This window comes from Syzygium oleosum, unplaced genomic scaffold (genome assembly GCF_021117445.2).
Source record: "Syzygium oleosum isolate NSW1041296 unplaced genomic scaffold, Sole_v2.1 Sole_v2.08, whole genome shotgun sequence".
In the NCBI taxonomy this organism is placed as follows: domain Eukaryota; kingdom Viridiplantae; phylum Streptophyta; class Magnoliopsida; order Myrtales; family Myrtaceae; genus Syzygium; species Syzygium oleosum.
The window spans coordinates 9275160-9289339 of NW_026607492.1; the positions used below are offsets into that span (position 1 = coordinate 9275160).

Sequence of the window (14180 nt, forward strand, 5' to 3'; positions counted from 1 at the left end):
GTCCACATCGGCGCCACGTCGGCGCCGGTGACCGGCCGCCGGTCGGCAGGCGTCCACGTCGGCAAATTCGGGTCAAAATTGATCGGAAGGACTAAATTGGCATAAAAATAAAAGGTTTAGGACTGAATTGTCACCAATTTAAAAGATTTAGGACTTAATTGGCACAAAAAAAAGGTTTAGGACTAAATTGGCACCAATGCAAAAGGTTTAGGACTGAATTGGCACCAAAAAAAGGTTTAGGACTAAATTGGCACTAATGCAAAGAATTTAGGACTTTTTTGGCACTTTTCCCATTTCTTAAATATACTTCATTGATGCTCACGTTCTTCTACATTCTCAAAAACACCGTCGCATATAGTATTTTACAAATATGATCTCATAATTTTTTTTCAATTTCTATGTAATTCTTGTTATTTTGATAGATTGCAGAATAGACAAAGAAGGTGTCGATATGAGTTGATTTTAGTGGATGCACTTATTATCAAATACCATAAAATCAGTTTGTTTTGTCAACTTGTTTTCAACAACAAATAAACATCGGAAAATGATTTATGTTTTCCAAATCTTAATTTCATGAAAATATTTTCCAACGACAGAAATTTCTTAGTGAAAAAAACAGACTCGTAATTATACTTGAAATAACGAAAAAGCAACCTAAAGTATCATGACAAAACCCCGCTTCTTTTCGAATGCGTGATTTTCTTTTTTTAATTTGCGAACAAATTACAATATGTAAAAAATTATATTCAAATAAGAAAAGCGACCATCCTCTCCAAACAAATAAAAGAGTTTCAAGAGAACACAAGTAGTTACATAACTTAGAAAATGAAAAAATCAAACGAGTGAATTCGATGGAATCCCGACCAAACAAAATTCTCTGCAAGTGCAATTGCGGGGCCCAGTGTAACGGTGGTTGTGGTGTTCAACCGCCGCCGTGATGACGGCAGTGGAGAGAGAGAGAGAGGTGACGTGGACTCCACGCTCGTCGAAGCAAAGTTGATTTTTTTTATTAGAACTATATTCGACAAAAAAAAAAAGACAATAATAATCTTATAATGTTTTTCGAGAATCATTTGGTCTGGTTAGGTTGGCACCGGGAAGGCGAAGGCCTCGAGACCGTGGAGAAAGGGATGCCTTCTGCTTTCTCCGTCATCGGTCGTTTATGAACTTTCCTGCGAAAGATCGTGATGACGACGAAGACGAGCGCGTTGGTCTGCAACTTCTCGTGTACTTATTGATCGTTCACACTGGGAGGACCGAGGTGACTACCAACGCCTCCGCATCAATGTTTTCGGCTATGACATGTTCAGAAACTTCATTCGAGACTAATGGGTCTCCGTTGCTTATTCGCCAAAACGGTTCGCACGTCATCGCTCACGACTCGGTTCAGCGCTCAACGGCGATCGAGGACGCTAGGTGCAGAGCCAAATTGCGTGCCTGCCATGTCGGATTCGAACTCGAGGTCTGACCCTGTCCTCTATTTTCGCCCACTTTTTCCTTTGCGTGTCGTGATGTTCCGCCCAATCTGGAGGAATGAAAACCTCTGGAATCAGTGAGCTTAAGTTATTTTTGGGCGGGTGTTCTGTTTTTTGTCATGTTAATGACTTGCTGCTAATAAAGCAAATGATCTATTGACTGTTCGTATCGATCGAGAGGACTTTCGGCGCTGTTTCTTTCGTTCACCTTGTTTCCGGTCTTTCGGACCGTTTTCCAGACGAATGTCACCGCGGGAGTGTCTGAATTTGCGTTCCCTGTTCGTCTTTTTATCTTTTACTTTTTTGTTTTTGTGGTAGCTTCTGTCTTCAAGTGCCTGAGGCTAACCTGTACTCTCTTTTCCCGGGTATTTGTCAGGGTTGCTGCTGATATGGACTGCAATGGCAATGCGCAATCGGTTCCAGTTGGAGTAGACTATGCTGAAATAGTTGTCGTGCGTCACGGTGAAACGGACTGGAATGCTGATGGAAGATTTCAGGTTTTCTATGGTTCTGGATTTCTCTCTAGCCTTCTAATTTTGTAGAAATTGCTGATTACCATATAGACGGTTGCATGTAGTACTATTTGATATTTGCCCTTTTGTGACAAACGAATAGGTTACAGTGCAAAGGCATCATTTTGGTGAATGACATCAGTTCTTGTCAAGCTATGTAGCTGCATTGGGCTACATATATCTGTAATTGCATTGTGAATCCACCAGTACAAGCCTTTGCTTGAGAATACTATGTTGATTTTCATGCTTCTCTTTTCCTATATAAAATGGAAACCTGTGATGGCAAGGTAACATTCAGGGTGAGCCCAAAAGATGATAGACAAGATGTAATGGCAAAGAATATGTACACTCTACCGCTAAGGTTTTATTTCTTCTATTACAGCTTTTGTGATAAAGTGATCAATATTCATTCCATGATAGGACGTGCCTAATAAGATCAGAGAAAAAGCATTACTGAGTTGTGGTTTCTCCGCATTTATGCGTGGGTTTAAGCAAATATATCTCTAATTGTGCTGATATCTGCCATCTTATGCATTTTGCTTAAGAACTGGTTTCTGCCTCTTTCTCTATCTACCTTCAAATTGCTTTATTTCATTACATTTAACAGGGAACTCTGGATGTCGAATTGAATGCAATTGGAAGGCAGCAAGCAATTGCAGTGAGTATTTTCTGTGATATATCATCCCTTTCTTTGGACTGACCAATAGGTTTATTAACATCTTCTGTTATTTTCCCTGAAAGGTGAGTGAAAGGCTGTACAGAGAAGGTAAAATCTCTGCAATTTACTCATCTGACCTAAAACGAGCTTTGGAGACGGCAAATATGATTGCAACTGCTTGTGGTGGACTAGAGGTATGTAGTGAGACTGTTCTTGATCTGGCATTATATCTATGAGAATTACACGTGAATTTTGGCATTATCCATTTAGTGTTACAAAACCCAACGTATACCTATATTTCAGATAGTAATGTAGAGCTAAAACTTTTCATTACATGTTATCTTTATTTGTTGGAAAGTTCATAATGTTGTAAAAGTTTGTGTTCATTCTTACAGTTCAATTAATGATTGGGTCCTCTGAAATACCTTGCATGTTGTTTTCAAATGAGAATCTAGGTTATCACGGATCCAGGTCTACGGGAAAGAAATTTTGGGGAGCTTCAAGGCCTTCAGCCACATGTTGCAGCTAGTGTCTGTCCTGAAGCCTATAAAGCCCTTCAATCGCAGAAGACGGATCAAGAAATTCCGGTGGGTTTTGATTTGCACAGAGCTTGACATAATGCACCTGATTTTGATCAATTTTCATTTTGCCACTTAACTTTCAGTATGGAGACTATGCATAATGTGGATATTTCCAACTTTATAGTTTTTGATGTTGGAGTTGTTCAATGGTTCAAGTGACATGTTCTTTTCTATATGTTGTATACACAGCTATAAGAATTTCAGTCCCATTCTTTTGACTGTTTAATGGATTCAGTCCCTTTCTTTTGTTTAATCTGTAAAACATAGTAAAGCTCGAATGTCTCATGTGAGCCATTACAAAACAAAGGATTACAACATAAACATTTATTAAGATTTTGGCAGTCTGCAGGGTTCAAGTTGGTTCATAAGTGGAATGCCTAACAGTGTTTCTCTTGTTTCTTCTGCACGCAGGGTGGTGGTGAAAGTATTGATCAGCTTTATCAGCGCTGCACTATGAGTTTGCGAAACATTAGCATAAAGCACAAAGGTAAAGAGATTATTTACGTTGCTTATTCCCCAGAATTGTGGAGTGTTCTGCTAACCAAAGTTTTATACATGAAAGTGGCTCCTTGCTTAGTGTGTGTTGTTTGGTCGAAAAAGCTCCATAACTTTCATTACGTAATAGCCCGAGAGAAGACAGTACTAGCTTCAGAACATAGCAGCTCCAAAAGAGTAGAGGGGGGATAAGATACCTATTCAAAGGTAGGGCTTTGTTGCGGTGGGGCTTTAACAACCCGATCCGCAACCTTATTACACCCTCTTTTGCAGTGGCCTATCTTCAAAGACTGAAACTTCTCCATACTGTTTGCGGATGATTTAATACTATTTCTGGATGGAAAAATTTCTGAGTGTCTGGATGTTGCCGCGGTTTTGCCTTGCTCCGAGCAGGCCATTAATCTCAACAAATCAGGTATGTTTTTCAGCAAAGATTGCCCCCAGAACTTGAGACGCAATTTGAGCTCTGAGATAGAAAAGACTAGGAAATACTTGGGAATTCCATCTAATTGGGGCTGTTCTAGAAAGGAGATGTTTGCCTGGATTATTGCAAGAGTTAACTCAAAATTAGAGGGCTGAAAAGAAAAGTTGATATCAAAGGCAGGGAAGGAAATTCTGTTAAAAGTGGCGGTACAAGTGATACCACAGTACGCAATATCCATATTTAAAATTCCCCTTTATATTTGTCATGCCGTTGAATGAAAGATTGCAGCGTTTTGGTGGAAAAACAGTGAAAATAAATGGGTTTGCATTGGAGAAAATGGGAGCTCTTGAAAGCAAGAACAGATGGAGGACTGGGGTTTAGAGACTTAATCAAGTTTAATGAGACAATGTTAGGGAAGCAAACATGGAGATTAATTCAAAACCCATATACTTTTTGGAGCAAGGTCTTTAGAGGTCTATACCATCCACATAGTGATTTTTTACACTCGTTGAATAGTGTTGACTGGGCACTATAATACTCATATTTTGCCAGTTAGAATCTCCGCAGCTTCTTTTAAAGGAGTTTTTCCCGGATTACCTTTTTCAGTCTCGAAAACTAAGCATCACAGGACTTGGTGAACAGCTTTAGTTGTTGTTTTAATGCTTCCTAGGACTTTACAGATGCTCTTTGCTTTTAAATGCTCTTTCTTTGGTTTGCTTGCTTTGTTATTGAAGAAGAAAGACTAGGACAATGACAAACATGATTTAAATGCGCTCTCCGTTCACTAAGAATTTCTCCTACAATTTAAGCTGGAAACAGAAATTGCAAATAAAACTTATCTTCACTGCGCAGGAGAGCGAGTAGTAGCGGTCACTCATGGTGGTGTACTCCGAACGCTTTATACGCGGGCTTGCCCAAATAAACCGCCTGTGAGGTTCTTGAATACTTCTGTCAACATTTTCCACTTGTCCGATGGGGACAACTGGGTCTTCAAATCCGGAGGTGATGTTAGTCATCTCAGCCAAATAGAATATCTGAGAACAGGGTTTGGTGGGGATAGAAGTTCTGGTTAGATCAAACTATTCTGGATGCTGTTCCGGTAGCCCTACCTGTAATGAGGTACGATAAGCCTTTCTGAGAGGCATGATTCACTCACTTGTTATTGTCTTAAAGGATAATTTCATTCTTGGTCCTCATGTTATGCCATTTGTCCAATTTGAGTCCTTGAATTCTCAATTTGCGATATTGGATCCTTTAGTTTTTGTCGTTTCTGAAATCGAGTCATTTTTTCCTTAATTAACTCAACCGTTCTAACATGGCTACTGAAAGGGCAATTTTAAATATTTGAAAAAGAGAAAAAAAAAACAGAGCATATGTTTGGAAAATATGCTTAATAAAGAGAAAAAAAGAGCAGAACACAAAAGGAAAAAGGATGAAGAAAAGTTTTGTTTTAAAATATAGTTTTAATGAGCTTGAATATTTCAAATTAGCAATTAAAACAAATTCTACCATTTTTTGTAACTCTTCCTATTAAGTATGTCATACCCTCAGGCTCCGTTTGTTTCGCGAAAACTATTTTCAGGAAAACGTTTTCCTCTTTTTCCGACGTTTGATTCGCGTAGGAAAATGAGTCATTGGAAAATATTTTTCTACCAAAACTTAAATTTAGGAAAATGATTTCCATTTTCGAAAATCAAAAGTTATTTTCCAAAATATAACTAGATAGCAGCGCGTGGACAAGCAACTTTATGTTTGGGCATGGGAACCCCAATGCTCATTCCCGCGTCCTTGGCAGTAGTGCCGGGACCCCGGTGTCCTGGGCCTGGGTCTGTCGAGGCTGGGCCTAGGATCATCTAAGTGGCGCCCGAGATCCTAGCATACGTGCCCAAGTCCATCGAGGCCGAGCTCGGGACACCGGTGCGTGGGATATGCTAGGCCCGAAAATTGCTGACATGGACGTCAGATGTTCTACACGGCACGATTAGCAATGACATGTACAATTTTTACAATTTTAAAAAAATCGAATTTTTTAATAAAATTTATTTTATTTCTTCTTTTCTTTCTTCCTCCGTCTGTTCCCGGGCCTCGCTGATGGCGGGCGATCGGTCATGGGAGAGGGCCGGCGACCTAAGGCCGACGAGCTCGAGCCTCGCTCGATCCCGACGAGCTCAAGCATTGTTGGCCTCGAATGAGGCTCCACCTCACCAAATCCGACGTGGTCAAGCTGGAACTCTAGTCTCGTCGACCTTGGACGAGCTCAAGCCTTCGCCCCGAGGTCGACCCTCACCGACCTCTCCTGTGGACGGTTCAGCCACTGGCGGAGAAAGAAAGAAAAAGAAAAGGAAAATAAAGAAAAAATAACAAATTAAAAAAATTATTAAAAAATTCGAATTCAAGTTTTTTAAATTGTGAAAGTTGTCCATATCACCACCAGCCATCCTACTAGCACGACCGATGTTTGTGTGAGCAATTATTGTAATCTTCCCACCCGAATAATGCAGGTCTATATAGGAATATCAAGATTTTCTTTACCAAATGACAGAAACATTTTTCCAGTTCATTTTCAGATTTTAACTAAACATCAGAAAATATTGTCATTTTCCAAGAAAATGACTTTTCGAAAAACATTTTCCTCGAAATAAACGGAGCCTTATTGTTTTAAATATCTCTATGTCATAAAAAAAACCAATTAGAAATTTTCTAATTATGATGAAGTCCAGATATTTTATATCATAAAGAATTTCGTCTTTATTTTATTTAAAAGAGCAAAATTCATATAAAATAATATACAATATAACAGATAATTTACTCAAAGTACATATTCCAACTTTACTCAAATAAAAGATTAAGGCTCGCAAAACATATGCATACGTGACATAAACATATACATATTATTATTTTTTTGTTAATACCACGGAAAACCTCAAATTGATACATTTGTGACAAATTTACCCCAAACTAATTTTTTGACCATCAAAACCCCAAACTGGTACACCCGTGACAAATTTACCCACCATTAGTTTTCGTTAAAATTTACTGTTAAATTACTGAGTTGGATGACAAGTGGTAGTTAACAAGTATACCAGTTTGGGGTTTTACCCTTCGTTTGTCAAAGGTGTACCATTTTGTGATCTTTCGTAATATTAATCAAATTTAACGGAAACTAATGGAGGGTTAATTTGTCATAAATGTACCGGTTTGGGATTTTTAGTAGTTAAAAAATTATTTTTGGGGTACATTTATCACATATGTGCCAGTTTAGGGCTTTTGGTGGTCAAAATATTATTTGATGTAAATTTGTCACAGGTGCACTAATTTTGGGTTTTTCGTGGTATTTGTTGGGAAAATTCTTATGTTGTTTTAACGATAACAATGACAATCAAAGGCTACTAATATGTGTATTGATTGAGTAGTGCTAGGTGATATATGCACAAGCCGAGATACAGATGTTTGTCATAAACAGCACCAGAACATTCTAATAACTATCTAGAGTGCTTTGCCAATACCTAAGTGAATAAAATATTGAATAATTGAAGATGTCTACAAGTTAGAAGATCTTCAGATAAGGGGGACATCCGAAAGGATCTTGATCGAGAGTGAACAAGTCGAGAAGAACGGGGATGTTCATGATGGCTTGGAGGTACAAAGATTGGGTGAATAGTTGGATGGACATGGTGATGGTGAACAAGCCTAGAATGATGATTTTTGGTAAAGCTTGGAAGGATCATGAAGATAAACAGCTTGGTAGAGTCAAAATTACCAATATGCTTGGAATGATTAGAAAGATGAGCATCATTATTAGGTGCAACGGATTTCTAAAGATCAGCAACATGAAGATGTTTCATCGAAGCTGAAGAGATCAGGTCATTCATGCTATTATAGCAACGGATCATTGAGTATAACCGTTGGTTCACTATTATAGTCGTTGAAGGGTGGAGCTGCACAACGGAAGATTGGGAAGTCTATCGGGGAACAGAAGCAAGCCTCTGTCAGAAATGTTAGAGCAATTAGCGTTAGGACAGTAGCTGCAGAAGCTATTTTAGGTAGCCTACAACTATTCAGGATAGACTGTATGGGCAATCCCATCCTCGGACAACAACACCAACGGATCTATAACGGCCAATTGATCTTCTCACGCATCTCCAACGGGAAGATTTAAGATGTCTATTTAAGAGAAAAGCTTCCAAGCCAAAATGTTAGAGAGCACAATATAGAATTCAAATATTTGCTTTGAGCTGCATTCTCTGTTGATATTGTTTCGTTCTCTTGAAAGATCTTCTCCGTGATAATCTTGCCGTTTAGTAATCGTGTGAAAGATTAAGTGTACAAAAGTAAGTGATATAGCTGAGTCCTGATAGTGCAATCAAGTTAAAGTTTTTGGTTTTTTAGGGTATTAGGCCCTTTTAAATTATTCCTTGATGTTCAAGTGACTCGAAGAATTGCTTACTTTTTCTAGGGAAATATTTCAGTACTATGTTCCAAGCAAAATTTATTAATGTCGCAAGCTGCAAACATGCGATAATTGTCGTTATATGGTGCTGTAATCACGGCTGTCATCAATCCACCTGTGCTTGTCCCTGCAATTATGTCAAAGTGACATGATTTCTCGCATCTGGTCCATCTAGTTCCTGTAAATTCTGTTGACTATAAACCACCGATATGATCACCATAAAAAAGAAAGACTATTCATATAAATGTAAGTGCTCATGTTGACTCTGCGACACAATCTGATACAGCTTCCTAATAATAGCTACAATGTGACAAGGGATATTGCTAATTTTATATGATACTTGACAAACTCTTCATAATTGCATCACCATCAAATCCGCGATAGTTTATGGAGCTTTCAGAAAGCTTCCCCACCCAGCTTTCACCGAGCTACCCATACCGATCTTGTAATCAGGATGGGAGACTGCCACACTTAATAGTATACTAGTTGGTTGTCGACCGTCCAACATCATCCACAAAGAAAATATTGACAAATAAAATAAGTGGATGCTATTACTTGAAGCTTGGATTCGAGAAAGGCAAGGATCGTACCGGGAATGATCCTTCTCACGCCACCTCCATCAATGCTCAGCACCGTCACCATCTTCCCGCTTGGAGATCCACTTCTTACCGTGGACATGACTGAGAAGAACTCGGCTTAAAGAAGAATCAAAACACAAAGTGTTGTTCTCAAATTAATCTGAAATTAATAGCAGTTAAGATACGTGTAATATTATATATTGATGGGAACCTATCCTTATGGTATTTGCACGGAAAGCTTATATGGAGGTAGTTTATTGTATTCGACGATTCTTGAAAGTTAGGTTTAGGAAGTAAATAATTCTATAAGAGTAAGAATATGCGACATGGGTAGAAGCCTCTAATTTCGTCGATTGGGCCAACTGATGGGAGTGCTAAGCGGCAACCTTGAAAGAGGGGAAGGTTTGCCGGCATCAAAGCTCTAAGGATGGGTGTTCTGTACCAGCTCGAACCCCCACGGCTATAGAAGAGACGGGATAGCTTGAATGAAACTGGAATCCTCTGGGAAGTTGGAATAAATGAGCTCTCCACTAGAGATGTGCACTGGTCCCTGTCCAACTAGGAATCGACCGGACCGGATTAAACCATCAATTTTGGGTGATTCCTAGTTTCAAATATTTGGAATCAGGAATGACCGATCAGGTTCCTGATTTCATAAAAGAAACTGGATCGACTAGACTGATTGACAGGCCAAAACTTCTTAACTTTTTTTAATTTTTTAATTTGAAGCCCTCTAATTAGTAAATTATTTTTAGTTTGAAGCACTATGTTGGAAAACTCTCATTCTAAGGAATAAAAGAAGTCACCGATTCTAGGACCGACCTTGAAACCAGATCCGATTGGTGGGTTCGGTCCTGTATGGTTTCAGGATAAGGTGGGTCGGTTATTGATTCTACAAACTAGGAACTAATGATGCTCGATACCACCCGTCTGGGTGGCGCTGCTGGAAAGGGCACTCTTCCTCTCGCAAAAGGTTGAGTGTTCGAATCCCGGGCGTCGCAGGGTGACTTAACCGGTGCACGTGTGTGGTGGCTAGCACGTGTCGCCTCCAGGGTTTACCTCCCGGCTGTCGGCCGTGCCGGGGTTCCCTGGGTTACCAAAAAAAAACTAATCATGCTCGATTCGATTTCAGATTCCAATATTAGAATCGACCCATCTTAGAACCGATCACCCCTTCTCTCCATTGTGCCTAATCAATTATTGAACTCTATCTATTCGTGACTTCTATTGTTGTCACGCCTTTTTTTATTGTTCCACAGTCTTTCCATTCACTTTAGTGAAAAAAGAAAACTATGGATCCAAAAGAAGAAAATGAAGGAAAAACTGAGGTATCCTATAAATTTACCTTGAAGACTGCATGGATCATGATTCCTATTGATATACGTGCTCATTATCATTCGAGACATAATTTAAAGCCATGCGTTGCGACCTTATCTTTTATCCCCGACACATTACAAAGTTAAAGTATGTTAAGAATATTTATAGTGAGTTTTAGTGGGAGTGGGACCACAGCCAACTGTTTTAAAAGCTTAAATTATTAGATGAAGGCGTGGTTTAATATATAATTACTCTAACACTCTCCTTCATACTTAGTCTGGTCATTTTTTGTCTAATACTAAGCGTGGACATATTTAATTGGGGAGACAAATGGGGCCTTGGAAGATTTGAAATCAAGACATTCAGCTCTGATACCATGTGAGATTTTGTGGGAATACAACGAATTGTTCTAAAAGCTTAAGCTATTAGATGAAGGCGTGGTTTAATATATAATCACGCTAACTTTCATGATATTTGAATAAACGATAATGTGTAGGGTTAATGTCCCAAAAAACCCCATACTGATACATCCGTGTCACATTTACCCCAAAATAATTTTTGTGTTATAAAAACTTCCGAATTGGTACACCCGTGCCACATTTACCCTAAAATTGTGCATCAATGCCACATTTACCTTAAAATAATTTTTTATGTCATAAAAAACAACAAACAGGTGCACTCATGCCAAATTTATCCCAAACTGATGCACTCATTGTTGACACCCGATTTTTAGCTCTTTATTTTTTTTCATATTTTCAAAAATCTCAAAATTAGGATTAGAAATCTTGGCCAAGCCTAGAAACCTATTTCTAAACCAAAAATGATTTTTTTAGCATTTTCCTGAATTTTTCTTTAATTTCTTTTAGTCAAAATAAGTGAGAAAATCATGAAAAATAGCAAATGGAATCAGAAAATTCCATAAAAATAGTCATTAGTCTTATTTTAAATCCAATTTCATTAATGAATCATCAATTTTGAAAAATATCAATCGGGCATGTGTTTTTCCTAAAATTGGGCAAAATTAAACCCGAATTGAACCAAAAATGCAATTAAATCTTTTCTAGTCATTTTTAAGTCATGGTGTCTTCACAACAAATGATTCTGGGACCTTGAATTACATAATGGTTGGTCCAATTGCACAATTTGTTAAAGAAATCAGAAAACCCCAAAATTCAATTGAAAATTAGGAATTTTTAAACCCAAATTGGGAATCGTGTCCAATTCGAAATTGTTGAACCATAAGATCATCATTTCTAGGGTTAATCAGATGTGGGTAATTCAATTTTGGCACCAATTTTGCCTAATCGGGTCGTTAAGACATTGAATTGAACAAAAACCTACTAACCCGAGTATAAAAATTTGAAAATCTTGGACATGATTATGACAAAAAATTGGGAAATATAACATGTTTGGGTTTAGAATATGATGAGGAATTCAATTTTGGGGTTTAATTTGGGAAATTTGGTCGAAATTGGACTTAATTCGAATTTTTAAGTAAAACCGGGCCTGCCGGGTCGACTGGGTCAGCCCGATCCGACCCGGTCAGTCTTCTTCCTTACCCGGTTTGCCTAGAATGCCCATAAAACCCAGAAAATATCTTCAGCCCTTGGACTTTGCCGACCTTCTCCGATCAATTTAACACGTTTTAATTGAGTTAGCCAGTTGGAGAATCTCTAGCTGGCGCTAGAGAATCGATCCAACCGATCGGAGGTCGGTTCTAACTGAATTTGGGCGGGAAAAATCGATGAACAAAAGTGTAAGAAACATAATGAAATGCATACAAGCTGTTCGACGAAATTCCAAAAAGAGAGAAGAGAGAGAACTAGAGAGAAGAGGAGAGAGATTGAGCAAGAGAGTGAGTTGAGACTCCCTGAGATCGAGCGATCGGCACTTTTCCGGTCGGAAAAGCGCCGGCAAATCGATCCCGATGGTGAATCTCCTCGCTAGAAAACATGCGACAAAGCTGACTGAGAGGCTCTAAAACTGAGCTTCGGCCAGGCAATCTGGGACTTTCTCGATGATACGAAGAACACTACCTTGAAGAACAAACGTCGGGGAATCGTTCCAGAGCCTTCTTACCTCTCAGAATTTCAGATTTGACATCCATTTAAGAAGGTAAAGTTCGTTTACAATTACGTTTTGACAAAAATCCAAAATATGTATTTGAGCTCAATCATGTTTGATCATATAATTTTCTTCGTGATTTTGAGTTTATTGATGTCTAAAACGTGTTCCTGATCATGTTTTACATTGTTTGATTGCAACTTGGATGGGATTATGCATTTGACTGAGTCGGCCGTCCATGAAAACCTTCGCCGGAGCTTCCTAGACCTCGTCGGAGCGTTTTTGTGACCAATCATCGCTCAAGTTAGTGATTTTTGACTATAATTCATGCTCTGATGATTGTTTTGAGCGATAGAAATGGCTAGGGCGCTAGATTTATTGATCTGAATGTTAGAACCAATTGTTAGAACTGTTTCGAGTTAGGTGTTTTAGATCAGTTTTTCGCCGACCGGCGATGGTTCGACGACGAACTAAGGAGGCTAGATAGTTGGAGGATGATATGGACTCAACATTACACCAATTAGAATGGTTAAAATCCCGCCGGAAGGTCGTCGAAGGTGACCTTGAACCGACGGCATCGAGAACATTTGAACCAGAATCATGCACACCACCTGTTCGAGGAAATGCCACAATGAAGAGAAAGAAAAACGGCACCGATTTGGTGCTGTGCTCGCCGGAGCGCCGACCCGCGCCGGCGAGTCCCGGTTTGACCAAGCCAAACCGAGTAAAATTGGGCCGGTCCAGTTCGCCATTTTCGGCGGGAAAATTAAATAATAAAAAAATCTAAAAAAAAATTCAAAATTCAAAAAATTAGAAAAAATTGGAAAAATCAATAAAAAATCATAAAAAGTAAAAAAATTAAAAAAAATTTCAGAAAAATTTTAAAAGTTGGAAAATTTCAATAAAAATTCAAAAATTTTTAGAAAATCCATAAAAATTCATAAAAAAATCAGAAAATCTAAAAAAGTTCAAAAATTCATAAAAAAAATTTCAAAAAATAATAAAAATCAATTCTCGGTTAATGAAATTCTCAGAAATTCAATTTCCGAAAAAAAAAATTTCAAAAACTCACAGAATGGTTCAAAAATACTGTGGCCAACCTTAGAAAGTGAAATTTGAATTTTTGGAAGTACCCAAGCGGCATTTTTAGAAAATCTCAAATTCAAGGGTTATAACCCCTAAAAAACACTAAAACTCTAAAAAAGACACAAATCATGGAATGAATAAGCCTTTAGGGCTTCATTAGGATTTGGATGTTTTTGGGTGCATTTTGATTTTTAGAGACAATTTAGGATTGTTTGGCTTGATTGACATTGATTGTGCATATTAATTCTTGATTGATTTCCCCGCAATTAGAATGGATAGGATTAGTGGATAGGCCTCGGAAACTTGTGTGACACGTTAGACATTATATCATTCTTAGGTACCGAAAGGGCGTTAGAGATTTCAATTTGGGATCATTAACGTAACCAAGTTCCCGTACTCAGAATCTCTGGTTCGTAGAATCGTGGTATTTCTCCCATACCCCGATTAGGTTTCTAGTCAACCTACCAATAATGACTAGTGGCGACTCCAAAATAGAGAATTTAGACTAAATAGGAAACTATCATCCGCTGTCACGTGAGG

At 38.4% G+C, this 14180-nt stretch overlaps 2 protein-coding genes across 2 annotated transcripts in view; both read left to right on the forward strand.

Moving 5' to 3' along the window:
- The first annotated feature begins 1085 nt into the window (after positions 1-1085).
- LOC115685895 (phosphoglycerate mutase-like protein 4) lies at positions 1086-5414 on the forward strand. Its single transcript, XM_030611031.2, has 8 exons — positions 1086-1227; positions 1360-1462; positions 1852-1972; positions 2595-2645; positions 2729-2839; positions 3101-3232; positions 3638-3713; positions 4998-5414. The coding sequence occupies exons 1-8, from the start codon at positions 1188-1190 to the stop codon at positions 5216-5218; spliced, it is 855 nt and encodes a 284-aa protein (XP_030466891.1). The 5' UTR covers positions 1086-1187; the 3' UTR covers positions 5219-5414.
- LOC130134482 (phosphoglycerate mutase-like protein 4) overlaps positions 1163-14180 on the forward strand; it is a 48480-nt gene continuing 35462 nt past the window's right edge. The window contains exon 1 of the mRNA XM_030611034.2: positions 1163-1287. Coding sequence (XP_030466894.2) covers positions 1163-1287 — 125 coding nt within the window. The remainder of the gene's footprint in view (positions 1288-14180) is intronic.

Bases quoted from the DNA above. Each gene is read 5' to 3' on its own strand.
- LOC115685895 (XM_030611031.2), top strand. From the start codon at position 1,188: ATGACGACGAAGACGAGCGCGTTGGTCTGCAACTTCTCGT. The intron at 1,228-1,359 runs GTACTTATTGAT...TCGCCAAAACGG, and splicing joins GTTGGTCTGCAACTTCTCGT to TTCGCACGTCATCGCTCACG. The intron at 2,646-2,728 runs GTGAGTATTTTC...TTTCCCTGAAAG, and splicing joins GAAGGCAGCAAGCAATTGCA to GTGAGTGAAAGGCTGTACAG.